The 17,531-nt window shown below is 39.9% G+C and overlaps 1 protein-coding gene across 11 annotated transcripts in view; it reads right to left on the bottom strand.

The window, feature by feature from the left end:
* FER (FER tyrosine kinase) overlaps positions 1 to 17,531 on the bottom strand; it is a 460,890-nt gene that overhangs the window by 278,158 nt on the left and 165,201 nt on the right. For all 11 annotated transcript variants that reach the window (XM_073624598.1, XM_073624589.1, XM_073624593.1 and 8 more), the window contains one exon: positions 6,825 to 6,917. In XM_073624598.1, the coding sequence (XP_073480699.1) occupies positions 6,825 to 6,917 (93 nt within the window). The remainder of the gene's footprint in view (positions 1 to 6,824; positions 6,918 to 17,531) is intronic.

Genomic DNA, 17,531 nt, shown 5'->3' with positions numbered 1-17,531 from the left:
CGTTTACAAAACTTGCAAAAGCGCATCAGACTTGCAGTGCTATTATTTGTCAATACCAATCCAAACATGGCAAGCAGTCGTGTGTTTTTTGCATGACAAAACGCACAGTAGAAAAACAATGCAAAATTCGAAGCTCAAAAAGGTGCATGAGCTAATTTCATGCATTTTTCACACATAGGGCAGCCCACAGAAAGGAATTAAACAATATTTAAATTGTGCAGCGCTCAACAATGTAAACATCAATACAGTGACATTAGTGATAATGTGTAAATAATCACACTTTAAATTAGTAGGGCCTCCTAAAATCCTAAGGAGAACTTACACAAAACAATCAGTGTCCCACAAATATTCCAAAATATTTATAAATGTCCATTTGTGCACATAAAAGAAATGCCACCATGTGAAATCCTTCAAAATTTCTTGTGCCAAACATAATCCCATAACCAAAGGAAAAGCCTGCCCCTCCATGCCCTTCACAGATATATGCTCACCTCAGAGGCAGGAGGCAAGACTTTATCATATCTGAAATAAAGAAAGTTGCACTAGACTATTTTATTTTAATGAGATGATCTGTGAAGCAATCCAGGAAATATATAATCGGTTCTCAGATTGTGGTTATGGGAATATCTGGCCATGTATGTTATTACTAATGAAGTTATAATTAAGCGCCTTTAGAACACCTATGATTTAGGCCTCTTGCATAATAGAGTAAAAATGCTGCATTTTTTACCAATTTGAAAATGAGGTGCAATGTTGTCTATGAAACCATGAACACAGCTGAGTAAAGATTAGTAATACAGCCTTGAATATAGAGCAGTAAAACAAAAATAGAAAATTTTACATTTGAGAGCAGCAATTTACTCACATACACATGTTTATTCGTCTATAAGCATGTTTATGCGAGTACAAATTAGTATATTACAACACTTGAAGAAAGATTTTACTCGTCGATATGCTTACGCACTTTTACTCGCCTATACTCGACATTACTCAGGTCTTTACAGTTTTTTTTTTACTCACTGAATTTTAGTCAACAAGTTAATGAATAAACGTATATCGTTGCACCCATGCGCAATTGGCCTTAGAGATCTAGTTGTGAGGGGAGCATATACATTTGAAGAGCACAGAGGAGCAGGTTTTCAGTTTGGTTATGGGATAGTGTTTGGCACAAGAAATTTTGAAAGAAGAGGATTTTTAATATGTGCACAAACCTTTATAAATATTTTGGAATATTTTTGGGAAACGGATTGTATTGGATAATTTCACCCTTTAATTTTAGGAGGCACGGGTTTGAAGTGTGATTTAGTTTTGGTGTGCATTCAGGAAGCTTACTAAACCCGCAGGATATCATGGAAGTCTATGGCGCAGCTAAAGCTGCCAGTACGTGGCGCTACACCTGCAGCACATCAGTGTGAAAGCTGCCTAATGTTTATTAACCATGTTATAGGTGCTATTGTGCCTATATAGCTGCTATTATGCATCTATATGAGCACAACAGCATACAGATGCTATTGTGTCCATATAACTACTTGTATCCATTTAACTCCAATTGTGGCCATTGCCGTCTCCTATGGTGCCTAGTGACACTAACCTGCACAGTGCTGCTTGGATCCCGTGGGCCGCAGCTACCAGACTCGGCCAGCGTAGTGATATGCACTGCAGCCCTGAAATTCCTGCCGGGACTTTAGCAAAGGCATCGGCTTAGGCAAGCCATACAGGTTAAATTTCGAAAGAATTTTATTTAGACAATCTTATCTAAGAACTTTAATTCAAATTTCACATCATTTCATGCAGCCATCAAATTTGAGTAATCGGACATGTTGGAAATTTTTTAAAAAACTATTTTCTGATCAATGATGGGAGAATCATGTGAGAAATGTAAATTGAAAAAGAAATGCGCATGTGCAAGAAACGAAAAATTCCCGGAAAGAAAAAGAAGATTCCCAGCCATGAAAATTCTTTTCTGTAGCAACAGGAGGTGAAATTAAAGGCTTGGTTGGTCGATTTTCGAAATCAATGGTGGCCCCATAGGATCACAAAACACACAAAATTTCTGATTTTCAAAAGAAAATTCTTTCGAAATATGACCATGTATGGCCAAGCCTTATGCGGCCAGCTGATGCCTCCGCAGAGCTGCTGACTCAGCGGCGCTGTATCATCCACAGCTGGCACCGTCTGGGAGCATTATCCTGGAAGTAGTTCCCCTCCCCAACACCTTTGTCCAGGGCAGGACGTGTGTAAGCAGGTCGACAAGCCCAGGCGATCTACCAGTCACCTTGCCACGATCGACTAGTAGATTGTGATCCGCGGGTTGCCGACATGGGCTGTAAATGCTTTCTCCACTTGTCATGGCTCACCGCAGTTCCTTGCAATTCTGCAACCTTAAAGCGGTAATGAAGGCTGAGTATAAAGAGAAAAAAAAAACACTTCCCCCTGTAAATCAATGGCATTAAGTGCTTGTATGCACCGCATTCTAGCACATTATAAAAAAAATGTACTTAAAAAAAGAAACCTTCCAGCGGCACACTGTCACTCCTGACAGGGCTTCCATCTTCACACGGTCTTCCTTGCGGGCTTTGGCCACTTGAATGGCTGGGCAGCAGTGACTTCACTCTTGCACATGTGCGCAGGAGCCACGATTGCAGTACAGCGCTCTGAATGGATAGCATACTCAGTATGCAGTCCATTCACAGTGCAGTGTGCATGCGTAAGTGGCATCACCAACTGCAGAAATAGTTAATATCTCCTAAATGGTGTAGGTTAAGGAGATACTCATTGTACCTACAGGTAAGCTTTAATATAAGTCACCAAGAGGTGTGCACTACCACTTTAAGAGAAACCTATATTGAAAGAAACATGGTGGGTGCCATCACTAAACTCTCTTTCTGAGAAAGCTACTTCAAAGTATTAAAGCTAGTGCTGTGCCATGCTTTAAGCTTTACAAAAAAATAACTGTGAAGGTGTTTAAAGCATTATACTCTATTACAATTTATTTTTACTACTATATATAGTGGAAGACAGGGATGATTTCTTTGTCCATATCAAGTACATGTTTTAATTTTTGTTGACTAGGTATAGTAAGATCTGAGTCCAAAACTTGATAAGTGGCCAAATCCCCCTAACTTTTATAATGCCTCCTGTCTATAACGCTCAGGATCAAAATGACCACAAAGCCACCCTTATCAACCTGGCGGATAACTAGATATACAGGTCAGGAGCGAGCACACACCGTTTGTCCCCATAGCAAACTACTTGCTATGGGGACAAAAAAAAGAGGAGGAGCAGCGAAGAACACTGCCGGGGCCCTGGGAAGGAGAAGGATCAGGGCAGCTCTGAGCAATACCACTGCACAGAGCAGGTAAGTATAACACGTTTATTATTTTAATTGAAAAAAAAATTCTGACTTCAGTAACACGTTAAGAGTTCCCAATTCAGAGAGAACTTCTATAGCATAAGGCTCTGAAGCAGCAATAGGCATTTCGGAAACCTGAAGAAAATCTCTGGATCTGTGACCTTCCAGTGCTGTGGGGGCTAATATAACCAGCTGCACTTGTCACCAGTACTCCTGCAATTAAAATCGCGCTATGAGGCAGGCCTTTCAATCATCTGGCCATTTACAATTCATTGAGCACTTTCATTGCAAGAAGTAATATTACAGCTTTTATGAATGGAGCAAGGGGGCAGAAAAAGTAGGCTTAGTCAGCCCTTTTGACCAGTGTCTGTGATAGGACCAGCTGCTCGTAGTAACCCCCCCACCCCCACCAAAACACAGGAAGAGCACAGCTGCAGAGGTATCCAGGGAAAGGAGACAGAGGAATGAAGATTTCAACAAACAGAGAAGATAGCAGCACAAGGGACACATCTCATCTATTGTAAGTATTGCCCACAGTGTGGATTAAAAAAAAATGCATGCATGTGTGAATAATATATATATATATATTTTTTTTTTTTTTTTCACTAAACTTCAGTAACAACAAATAGAGCACTTTTCCCAAAGCAAAATTACTCGAATCTGGTATATTACAGTAAAATTAGCTACTTGTCTTAATCTCAAAATTAAACCAGGAAAACCTACATTTCCAACTCAAGGCTGTGTACACGAAGGCTTATTTGAATGAATCATCCTCCTTCCCAAGCCTGTAGCTACTGCAAGCTGTTGATTACCCCGAAAAACACTAACAGCTTATATCATGGCCATAACTCTTCTTATCAGTTTTTGTCTCACTATTTTACTTTTAATTGCGGACTTCACACTGTGCACCTCTCCTTCACTGTTGCTGAAAAACAGCCAACGGGTTCTATTTTAACTACAAAAGGAGATGCTTTGCTTTATGATCAATAAAAAGTACTGTGTAGAGAGGGTGGGAAAAGTAAATAAAACAGAATAAAAACATATAAGCCTTCCTCTGAGCAATTTTTTATTTGCATAGTGTATGGTCAACTGAATACTGAAAAATGAGGAATGCATGAAATAACTGCCGGGGAAATCTTAAATATTTTGCCCATGTATACTATAACAAGCATGGGCTACACATTAAACCTAGAACAGTGTAAATTGAAATCAAATAATTAAGAAAAATATACATTAAAACTGACCTAAATAAAAAGCAAATAAATAAAACCAGCTGCTGTCTACCTCACTGACTCAGCCCTAAAGGAGATATCACACCTTTGCCTCCTTTTATGAAGCACAAGCTGGCTATCAACTAGTAGTTTTTTTTTTTTTTTTTTTTAAACAAATGTTCTTACAAATGTTCTTACAAATGTTCATACAAACATTTGTACAAAAATTCTTTGTACATTCTTTTCGATGACTAGACTAATATCATTTGAAAAGTACTTCAAACTCTTGTTTCCTTTTAACATTCAATTTTGGAATTATTGTATTTTCCCAAACAAAAGCCACATACACTGTAAGCAATTTGTTTGTACCAAAAAAATTTTTAAATCCTACTACTTTGATCTTTTGTTGTCACTGTGGTGGTAAACGTTTGACCCCACTAACAAATAAAAAAATCAAAGCAGCATTCTTAAAAGAGAAAATCTCAAAACATAATCTACTAGTGTATAGCCAGCTTAAAGCGACGTTCCACCCATTTAAAAGTCAGCAGCTCCAAAAAGTGTAGATGCTGACTTTTAATAAACAGACACTCACTCAGCTGTCCCACGGTCTAAGCGATGCAGTCACCCAAAGCCTCGCCTCTCTCCCCCTCCTCTCTGTGCCGCCGGCATTGCAAGTGTGGGCGCCCAGCTGTGGCTTCACAGTTGGGCGCACACTGATGGTGCGATTTTCTTTCCTGCTACCACAGGTTGCAGGAAAGAAAATTGCTTGATTACCCCATCAACACAATCCCTCCCATGAAACTATTGTGATCTCCCAGGAGGGGGTATGGGGAGCCATCCCTGCTGGTAGAACACAGGGAAACATGCTAGCAGCTATAGCTGCTGGCAATGATCACATGTACAAATCCGACATGTTGGTTGTATCCAAATCAACCGATGGATCAATTTGGGTATAATCAGCCTGTCCATGGATGGTTTGCATCTCAGCCAGTTCCTGCTGAACAAGATGAGATTCGTACCATCTATGGCCAGCTTTAGTAACATTCACAAAACCATTATATCATAAAACTGTGTGCTTTGATGTCGGATGCTGACCACCCGTGACATGTATATATTAGCCATCTACTGTATATAAAATTTCTTTTAAAGCAATCAAAATAGTGAGAAAAAGTCTATCTCCACCTTGTGGAAAAAATCCCAGGAAACATCATTGATTGTAAAGAATATATGTTAATCAGCTACCCTACAAGTCTACTTAACCATTTACTATAAATATTATATTGCAGAACATTTAACTTTTTTAGAACCCCCAAATTAAAGTCTGGAATAGTGGAGTGGCATTTAGGACACATTCTCATCCTCATTCCTAATATCTCTCAAAGCATATTCAACATCTTGCAAACATATTAACCCCACATTGGTGTTTTTCCTGTTTTGTTGCATTACAACCTGCAATTAAAATGGACATTTTGTACACCAATGTAACCCATTTAACTTGAAAGAGCTGGAGCAGTTGTGAGAAGAAGGGCCAAAAACCAAAGGGGCAAGATGTGCTAAGCTAATAGGGACATACTCTGGGAGACTAGCAGCGAATGGTGGCTCTACAAAATATTGACTATTGTGAAAAAAAGGGGTGGCGGGGGGGACTTCTGTTTCTTTTTCTTAACTATTTGTGTCACACTAAAAAAATATTATTGCCACTTAAAGGTCGAGGCATATTTCCTGGAATTCATAAAGACGGGCACAGACAGATTTTGCTAAAGTGTCTCTCATGTATTCTAAAAGTGGTGAAGAATGAGCCAAATTCATGTATCTGTCTAGAACTTGTAATTAAATTTGGCGCAAACTGTGCCACTTTTAGTATGCCCTCGAGACACTTTCGAAGATCTGTTGGAGCCAGTTTTTCGCTCTGTATGCCAAAAGAGAGTTGGTCTTAATTAGCTCCACTTTGACATTTGGCAAATTCAATGCAACAGTGTAAAAGTGGCGCATTCAATGCGACGCAATGTAAAATTGGCGCATTGCTAAATTCTACCTGAACAGTTTCCTAACCAGAGTACCCTTGGCATTACCTCATGGCAAATGTTATTCAATAGCAGTCACATGAATGGACAGTGGACTGATGCAGGATTTGTATTATTGTAAACCTAAAGGTTTAATTAACTTAAAATTATCATTAAAGTTAAATATTAAAAGAACATCCTATGCACTTCTCACTAAAGCTTTGCTTGAAGACAAAAAGAAAGATTATGATAACTCACAGATGAAGATCCCAGCATGGACTTTGGTGATCGTATAATCCCTGCTATTGAATGACGTAATGTATCAAACTTGGATACTCTTTCTTTTTTGTCCTGAAAATGAATTAAAAAAATAACAAACTGTAGTAAAAGCAATGCAACAAAAAAAAAAACACTTTGTTAATAAACACTGTTTCAGCTTATATGTTTCAGTATATATCATATGTGAGTATACTGTATCTTATGAAAACAAATAGGGTAGAATAAAAGACTACAGATTTATACGAGTATAGTAAGGAGAAAATACATTTCCAGGGGATTGTGAAGTAAATGTACAGCCAACTTGTTTCATAAAGCGACCCAATGCTTTCTAAAAGTTAAAGATCAGTCTAAACTAGTTTTGGACCGTTAGACGCATCAGGTCAGTGAACGCAGACAGTTAACAGGAGATGCTGACATGAGACATGAATTCATGCCTACAAGAGACCTTTAAAGACTGAGAACACGTGACTGGTACATGAGACTGCCAGAAATCAATGCCAAAACAGCCTTCTTACAATCAGCACTTCCACTCCTATTACAGGGTGTTGCGGATTGTGGGCCATGCAATAGGTATCCAGGCTGCATAGGTCTCTCTGACTGCAAGTTGGGCTCCATTGGTTTTATCAAACCTTTAAAAATAACCCACATTTCTAAACCTGGAAGAGCCAATATGCAAAAACACAACCAAGAATACAAAATAATTTGATGTTTGTACCCTTTCTACTTTCATATGAGTGGAAATCAGTAGGAGCTTTACTCTTGTCAGTGGGCACCCCCACCATTCACATTTACAAGACAGTCTGAAGAGGAATGGCAATGTACAGCTAGGAATTTATGAAACTTCTTCATATGAGTAGCAGGATGGAGACCTGAGGATCTCATAACATGTTTTCTCACATTTATTTTCAGAGGATGTTTTTCTGGAACTGCACTGGAGTCATATTGTAAATAGTGCTTAGTATCTTGCTCAATACATTCAAGTGTTACTAAACCCACAGCAGTAAAAAATCAGTCTGTATATGCAGTAAAGCATGCTTGTTATACTCACTGTGTAACATAAGTGGTTAATCCTCCGCATTGTGTAAAAAGGTTGCTTAATCCTGTCTTCTCCGATGCTCCCATTCTTCCACTGTCACTAATCCAACTCCTGATAGTACAAAGCCTCGGGGGCACTCTGCACATGCTCAGTTTGGTGTGCATTGCTAGAGAGGTTTTTTTTTTTTTTTTTTTTTTTTTTTTTTGAGAGGGTGCATGTGATCAGCACAGGGCCAGTCAGCACTGACCAAACAGAGGGTCAGGGGTCATGCAGCCTCATAAGACAGTCAGAGGAGAATGAAAACTCCTACGAGCTTTAACCAGTGCTTGGCCAGACACTGATACAACTCACAAGACTGCTATATACTGCTGATGAGAAAAGGTATTTAGCCATTTTTATTTACTAAAAGAATTGCATTTCCATGTTCTGTGTACTGTGGGAGACCAGATATAGTGAATGAAGGGCCCTGGGTTTAGCAACACTTTAAACATTTTAAATGGTGACCACATTTTTAACATTTCAATAAAATGAGTTTATTTATCAATAGTAGCACAACCTAATTAGAAAGACAGGCTGTTATAAAAAATAACCATTAGGATTTATAAATGCATAAGTGAATATTAGCTCTGTGCTAATGGAGTTGAGAATACGCCAAGACGCCTAGCGCATTATAAAACTCATTACTTGTAAATTAATTAGTTGCTAATGTCTGTTAACAGGTGTCTTTGACAACGATTGTCAACAAAAAATACATTAAGACAAATCATATGCTATTAAATACTAATCTTTAAAAGACAGTACATTGTTCATTGTTGCCCATAAATAAGATCTATGGTGGGCTAGCAGCATGGGGTGGTAAAATAATGCAGCATTCACTGTAGTTCAATATATTGCTTATTCTAGTCAATTGAAATGTTTATATAGGCAGTCCCCAGGTTACAAACAAGATTCTGTAGGTTTGTTCTTAAGTTGAATTTGTATGCAAGTTGGAACAGGCACATTTTTTAAGTGCAACTCAAGCCCAAAAAATATTTTTTAATTTGTTTTGATAGCATAGGGAAGGGTTAATGCCCCATTAATGTTTGTTTTGCTGTCTGTGCCCATTCACAAAATTTCACCTCTCTGTCCCTGTGGCAATTGGATTTTAAAAATTCTGGGTTAGTGTGGAAACAAGAATTGGTGATAAAGCTTCAGTGGACAAATAATGTAATAATTACAATCAGCGCAATTAACATACACTACTAATAAAAGTAAATCAAATGTGTGTTGCACAGCCAGACACTGTAAAGTGATTCCATAACACCAAAGTAATATATTCAAATAAATTCAGTGTAGCGCAACACCTAAATCAATAACATATAAATAGTACAAAGTCCCACAAAACTGTGTACTAAACATATATCCAGCAACTTCCAGGTAATAAATTAAAAACTGTGATTAAAAAATATTTAGCAAAAACACTCTTTGTCTTTATTATTCATGCATAGTGCACATCCATCACCAGGTGAAGGGCCTGCTCACCTCAATGAAATTACCAACACGCTAATCAATCTTTAACCCAGGTACATCTCTCGTCTCCTCCTTGGCTAACACAGGGCATTTGTCCCATCCTCTTGCCGAAGCTCTCCACAGACTCATCTCACATATCATACAAGGCAGAAAGGCACAAACATAGTGTACTCCGTATTGTTTTTATTTAAAACCAAACAATAAAAAACACTTACAAAATGACAATCAAAGCGCTAATCAGAGCATTATCTAAAGCTGGCTCACCACCACATACAGCGCGACCTGTCACAGGCTCAGCCCCTCCCTCCTAGACGCGTTGCACCCTGTGAATGGGCTTCCTCAGTAAGGAAGTGCAACACCTGGTTATCCCAATGCTTGTGCAAACAAGGCCTATGTTTGTTTGTTTTTTCTTTACAATTGTATTTTTTATATTTTGAGAAAAACTTTTTTTTCTTTTGTATGACTTTGGTGAAATGTCAGAGGTTGGAACAACAGCAGGGAGCAAATATTTTTATTTAATTTTTATTCTCTGCTGCTCCTTTGCAGCACATAAAGCCAGCGGGAGGGCAGAGGAGAGATGCCAGAAACTGCAGGGGTGGATTGGCAACAGAATCGCTGCAGGGGTGGGGGGGAGCCGAGAGAATCAATGCTGCATGGTTTAGTGAGGTGTGGAAGGGGGAAAGAGTGGCAAGGGTGCATTTTAGGTAAGTGGAAGGAGAAAAGTTAGAAAATAAGCAGCGGTGAGGGAGTTTAGTCGAATAGCTCTGATCAAGCAGAATGTTATCTGCTGACCAGAGTGTTTTGTTCAAAAGTGTCTGCTTAACAGTTTTGAAATGAGCTCATGGTCATTTCAGTGACCATGAGCTTATAGCAGAAGGAGGAAGTCAGATCCATATGGCATATGGACCTGGCCAGCTGGAAGCAGTGCTGTGGGTTCTGGCACAGAAATGGTTAAAAGAAGAATTTTCCAACCCCATTACTTGTAGTGTTGCACCAATACTAAGCATTTGCACGAGTACTTGTATCTGATACTGAAACAGATACCTTAAAGTCCGCAGACTAATATCAGGTTCACATGTGTGGGGCCGATTTCAGAGCGATTTTTTAAAGAAAGTTGGTGTGATTTCGTTCAGAGGCTTTGGTGCAAATTTTTAAAGTGTGACAGTAGAAATCGCACCTAAACTAGACTAAAAATCAGACCTGACTTTTAAATTGTACTTTGGCTGGCCGACACATATGTGAACCGGTTCCATAGAAAGCCAGTTTGGTTCATGTCATGCAAATCAGAAACTGTCACGACACTAAAAATAGGTATCGGTAATTGGTATTCAAGGGTACTTGAGAAAAAATATCGGTACATCCCTACTTATTTCACATGCCTGGCAGATCCGGCTTTCTTCTGTTTTTTATATCGCCGCAGCTGGGGTCCCACGCAGCTATCTTTTTTTTCTCTAACGTCTTTGGGAGCCAGCACTCTGTTCCAGGTTCAGGCAACTGGCACCTGAAGACAAGCTGTTGGCCCAGCCTGCTCACCACTGTGTTACCGTTCTACAGGCTTGTGGGCAGGGTTTCTGTTAGAAATCATGGGGGACCCCGTACAGCCAACCTGACAGGGCCCCCCCAACTGACAAGGCCTGGGGCCTGAGCCCGACCATGGCTCCCCCTAGCCTGCAGGCAGCAAGAAGAGAAAAAGGAGGCAGTGGACTGTATGCCTTGGAGAAATAGGGATGTGGAAAAACTGAACTAACAGTGGCAGGGCAGGTGCAGGTATCAGGTGTATGTATAAAATTACATATTCTTGACACCTGCATTTTGTAAGTGTACAGAGTGCAAGGGTCAGGACTATGTAACTTACACAATGTAGTTTCAGGAGTATGTATTGTACAGTTTGCAGGAGTACGGGGTACATACAGTGCAGAGGTCAGGAGTAGATAATGCATGAAATGCAGGAGTCTGGGATATGTAATGTATAGAATGCAGTGGTTAGGAGGGGGTAATGGCAAAAAAAGCAAATAAGGGTATTAAAAAAATATCCCTCCATTACGTTCAGTGGCCAAATGCATCCCTCTCCATCCAATGGGGACGCCTCACAAACATGTACAATGAACACAGTTGCAGCAAGGTGGTGCAGGTTTTTAGGGATTAAATGAGGTGGCGAGGAGGCAATATAATGCTTCCTCGCCACCTGCCCTTAGATGTTTTACTCCTAATGTGCTTGGTATTACCCAAGAGTTCAGTCCACGCTCACCACCGCCCCCACCACCGTAACTGGTCTGGGCAGCTGCTTCTACCTAGGGTCTAGGTGCAGTGCTTCTCCTGCAGGTGGTTCCTCCTGGAGCTGGGGGCCTGGGACCAGCTGAGCACTGCTGGTACTAGTCCTCATTTCCTCCTGGCAACACCGAGCTGGGCAACAAGGCGTGGAGGGGGAACTGGGGGTGGGGGGGACCAGAAGTAGAGAAGGCGGGGACTCCCAAATTCTGTCCACCAATAAGCTCATCATCTTCTGTACAGCTATTTAGAAAACAAACATCTCCAGACCCCCTGTATTCAGTGGGAGACTGGGGACAGTAAGCGGACTATTTATTCATTTTTGGGTTGAGGCAGATAATTCCGCCCGAGAGCTCCCGGTCGGCCACGGTGTGCTCATATTGAAGAGGCCGGGCTAAAACGGTATAGCACGATGTGGCAGATTAATCCACTCACTGTCCCCCGGCACCCACTGAATAAAGGGGGCCCAGAGACGTTTATATTCTAAATAGCTACACAGCGGGGGATTAGCTTATTGGTGGACAGTATTTGGGAGTCCCCGCCCGCTCCACCTCCGGGCCCCCCCTCCTGACATGGCAGCTCTGGGCCTGGTGCGGGAAGGCTGGTGGTCCCCCCCTTATTAGCGGCCCTGCTTGTGGGATATGGATTTGCAGAGAGGAAAACAACATTTCTGGAGGTCCGCTTTAAATTCTCAGACACCATATACAGTGGCTATAAAAAGTCTACACACCAATGTTAAAATGTCAGGTTTCTGTGACGTAAAAAAATGAGACAAAGATAAATCACTTTAGAAGTTTTTCCACCTTTAATGTGACCTATAAACTGTACAACTCAATTTTACAACAAACTGAAATCTTTGTTGAATTACCTTTTGATTTTATTACAGCACTTTTTTGGCATGAGTCTATCAGCATGACACATCTTGACTTGGTAATAATTGCCCACTCTTTTTTGCAAAAACACTCCAAATCTGTCAGATTGTGAGGGCATCTCCTGTGCACAGCCCTCTTCAGATCACCCCACAGATTTGCAATCAGATTCAGGTTTGGGCTCTTGCTGGGCCATGCCAAAACTTCTTCTGGTGAAGCCATTCCTTTGTTGATTTGGATGTATGCTTTGGGTCTTTGTCATGCTAAAAGATGAAGTTCCTCTTCATGTTTAGCTTTCCAGCAGAAGCCTGAAGGTTTTGTGCCAATATTGACTGGTATTTGGAACTGTTCATAATTCCCACTACCTTGACTAAGGCCCCTGTTCCAGCTGAAGAAAAACAGCTCCAAAGCATGATGCTGCCACCACCATGCTTCACGGTGGGTAAGGTGTTCTTTTGGTGACGTTCAGTATTGTTTTTGCGCCAAACATATCTTTTGGAATTATGGCCAAAAGGTTGAACCTTGGTTTCAGACCATAACACATTTTCCCACATGCTTTTGAGAAACTTCAGATGTGTTTTTGCAAAATTTAGCCGGGCTTGGATGTTTTTACGCATAAGAAAAGGTTCCCGTCTTGCCATTCTAACTCATAGCACAGACATATGAACAATACAGGAGATTGTTGTCACATGTACCACACAGCCAGTACTTGCCAGATATTACTGCAGCTCCCTTAATGTTGCTGTTGGCCTCTTGGCAGCGTTCCTGACCAGTTTTCTTATCGTCTTTTTATCAATTTTGGAGGGAAGTCCAGTTCTTAGTAATGTTACGGTCATGCCATATTTTCTCCACTGTATTCCATGGTATATCTAATGCCTTGGAAATTCTTTTGTACCCTTCTCCTGACTGATACCTTTTACCAATGAGATCCCTCTGATGCTTTGGAAGCTCTCTGCGGACCATGGCTTTTGCTGTAGTATTTGACTAAGAAAATGTCAGGAAAGACCTACTAGAACAGCTGAACTTTATTTGGGATTAATCAGAGGAACTTTAAATGATGGCAGGTGTGTACTGACTCCTATTTACCATGAGTTTGAATGTTACTGCTTAATTCTGAACACAGCTAAATCCCCAGTTAGAAGAGGGTGTGCACACTTACGAAACGCATTATTTTATTTTTTTATTTTTACTTCCCACCCCTAAAAGATTTCAGTTTGTTTTTCAATTGAGTTGTACAGTTTATAGGTCACATTAAAAAGGTGGAAAAAGTTCTGAAATTATTTATCTTTGTCTCATTTTTTTACATCACAGAAACTTGATGTCTTAACACGGGTGTGTAGACTTTTTATATCCACTGTACATTTCTGTGGATCAGGGTGAACGCTCTAACTTCTTTATACAGAAATGAATGTGACATTAACAAAATAATTACTGCAGGTGTATCTTTCTGGTACATGTGTTATAAAATATAGTGACCGATTTACCTGAAGTAAATGTTTGTTGACTGTCACATACACTGCTGAATAAATATGCCCCAAAGTGTAATTCTTAAGGAGAAATCACTGTAGACAAATATCACGAGACCGAGCATATGACGCTTGCTTTGAACCAAGCAGTTCCTTGCAGGTGGCTACTCAAATAAATGTAGGAGGGCAGCAACATTAGCAAGCATTTTACCTTCTTACCATCTATTACCCTGAGCATGAAATACCGTGGTACTGCATACTATACCAAAATGCAGTTATTTAGTAATACGAGGAACTATATTATGTATTGGGACATGATTTTCAAAGAAATGTGAAAGCAATAAAAACTCACTTGCTAACTGTAAAAGCTATATCAAATCATATTTGTGATTTTTATTTAACCTTCTGCCAAAAATGTGTTTGATGAAAATGAGCTGATAATATAGCTTAGAACTGGGTTACATTTTGGGCAAGTGTCTGAAAGAGAATGCATTATTAGTGGGTAACAAAATGCTTCTCAGTGGCATGGAGAGCAATTTAACTTCCATTTTGATAAGGTACATAGACTTATTTTTTCTTTTACAGTCCTTGAACATGGGTCACAACATTCTTGAGAAGCAGAAGATTAAAGCCTGAAAGCACATGCTGTGAAAGTCAATGAGTATAAGCCGTGGAGAAAGAGGCGACGAGATTAAAAAAAAAAAAAAAGTTTCATTAAATCAATTCTAGAACAGTTAACCTAGCGCAGCTAAGGAAATAACGCTTAGAACACACATAGCACTTTCATATGTACTGTATGGCTGAAAAATCTACAAGAAAAATAAATATGCTTATTTCTTGATTTATTCATATTTTATTCATATTTAAAGCACCAACATTTTCCATTGGGTTTTGGAGAATGTTAAACCAAATGTCAGTCTACACTCTTGAGGGAGCTTAAGCACACACATAACATTTTCATGATGCAAAATGGAGGGCATTCACCTTCCATACAGATGTAATGTGTATAAAAAGTTAAAATAACACCAAAACTTACCACTGAGGTGAAAACAAGACTTCCCTGCTTTTGACAGATCTGAAGGAAGACCTCCAGATGCAAAGAGCACTCGCCTCTAGACTTTGATGACTTGGATAGCCTGCCTGATTTCCACACTTAGAAAGTAAACTGTGAAGAGGGTTGGGATGTGAAGCTCCATCTACTGAGGAATGTGGTAGACTTCCAGCACAGCTACACAACCTTTTATTATACCCTGGTGATTGACATACGTCATCAACTGGATCCCCAGGGTGTGGTCCAATGCAAAAGATAGATTCTTAATGTGTGTAGTTTCAGGACATTGCTAGGCAACAGATTCCACTTAGGACCAGAGGCCCTGTACTGACAGCTGACCCAAAACCCTTCCCAGCGAAGCAGATTGGCATCTGCCGCGACAACTCAATTTAGAGGCAGTACGGGCTTGCTTGTCAACTACAATGGGGAACAAAGCCACAACAGGGAGGGCTTAATCGGACGATTCATGCATATCTGTTTAGCTGCAAAACCCAGGTGTGGTGTTGTGCATGCAAAATCGCCTTGACGTTAGAAACAATAACAAAAGTCTAGAACTTGGATTAAAGTCCCCAGAATTTTTTTTTTTTTTATAAGAGGAATACCCATTGGGAGACACACAGCTGGTTCTGCAAACTAATGTGGACATGCAAGTATACATCCTAAATGTCTATGGATGACATGAAATCCCTGATGTGGAAAGACTACCACTGAGTGAATGGAATCCATCTTAAATTAGTGGACCCTCTCAGAGGCAATGAGCACCTTAAGGGCCTGTTGAAGACATGTCTGCAGGTTTCTTTGATCTGTGCTGCTAGGGACGCTTGGGTTCGACAGAAGAGGAGGACTTGAAAGGCTCAAAGCCCTTAATCTGAGTCACCGGAGAACAAAAAAAGCACTTGTGAGCAGAAAAAGATGGGCCCTGCTTATGAAATAGCTTTTAGTTTTTTCAAGGTTGAGGTAGAAAGGTATTTTTAACTCCTCCCATGTGGTCAGTCCCTATGAAATGGCAAGTCTGGTAGGACCTTCTTACAAGTCTGATACACCTACTTACACCTAAGCTCAGGCCAACTGCCAAGTATGCAGCTCAGAACAACTGCCAAGACTGAAAGTTCAAGGAATTCAAGGGGTCCACATTCAGTGATGCATAAAACACGTACCTGAGGCCTTGGACCAATTGGTTCACTAACTTCACATAAAATAGAGGACACCTGTTTTTTTACCCATACCTTGATTTTCCCCATTTTGTTAGTGTTTGGAACACTGGGGAGTAACATCATTGGTCGGTATCAATCCAAAAACAAAGATGGCCCCCGGGGCTGGAGCTATAAAAGCGGCCACCAGAATAAGTGCCGCCCTCATGCCAGGGTGAGTACATGGGCGCAAGTGCCAAACAACCTACATATACAACCGCACAGGAATACTATTGGTATACCCAACACTCACCCACTTAGGAGATCAGGCACTTTACATGTACCATTCTGCAGACATGATGCATGTACTTTCTCCCAAAAGGGTGGTGCTGTTGGCCTGGGGTATAACTTTAACAGGCAAGGGTCATTCAGGGACTGCTATCATCCACATTAGCTAGTTGACCATGCAGCTCGACTGTTGTGAAGGTTTTAAAAATAATAATAATAAAAATATTATATATATATATATATATATATATATATATTTTATTATCTACACACACATACATACAGTGGAAGTGCGCTAAAGGTGCCGATAATGGCCGAAAAATTCTTACTCATTTAAATTCAGGATAATAATTAAAAAGTAGACTATAATAAAATTATATATAAAAATATATTTTTTTTTTTTTTTTTTTGAAAAACTGTAATTTTTGGTTTCGGCCAAGTGCATCCTGAATTTTCGGTACCAAAATTTCCACTCGGTGCACTTCTTTCAGCTAGAAGCTGACTGGTTGCCATGCACAGCTGCTCCCGATTCTGACTGTTCCAGTTTTAATAAAATCGCTTTAACGTATTTGAATATTTTTTAAATGTACATGCTTGTGCTATAATATCTGTTAATATATTAAATGTAGATTTGTCACTGGAGGCAGGGTATATTCCCTAATACAATGACTCTGCCTAACTGCTAACCAGTTGAAATATCAGCCACATAGGGAGTGCATTGTCTTCAATAAGCAGGCAACTTGCATTTTGGGAAGGAGAATTAGAAAACACAACTATTGAGTATTACTGGAAAGCAGTAAGTGAAGCCTGTGTGAATAGTGAATAAATTTGGATACCCACAGACACATACTTCAAGTGTATGTCTAACCAAAACATGAGGAAAAAAAAAAAACTATGCAAAAGATTTCTGCAATACACACACACGCACATACACACATTTATTCATGTTTTATCCCTTAAGCATAGCAAGTATATACGATATTAAAAAGAAAAAAAAATAGTTGGTGATTTTGCCAGAAATCCAGTGAGTCAACTTCTTGTTGCATGAGAATCCGTCTTCTGCTTAAAG

The sequence above is a fragment of the Aquarana catesbeiana genome, linkage group LG01 (assembly GCF_042186555.1).
Source record: "Aquarana catesbeiana isolate 2022-GZ linkage group LG01, ASM4218655v1, whole genome shotgun sequence".
NCBI classification, from domain to species: domain Eukaryota; kingdom Metazoa; phylum Chordata; class Amphibia; order Anura; family Ranidae; genus Aquarana; species Aquarana catesbeiana.
Note: the sequence above shows the minus strand (reverse complement) of the source record. Positions and strands in the feature narration are given on the sequence as shown.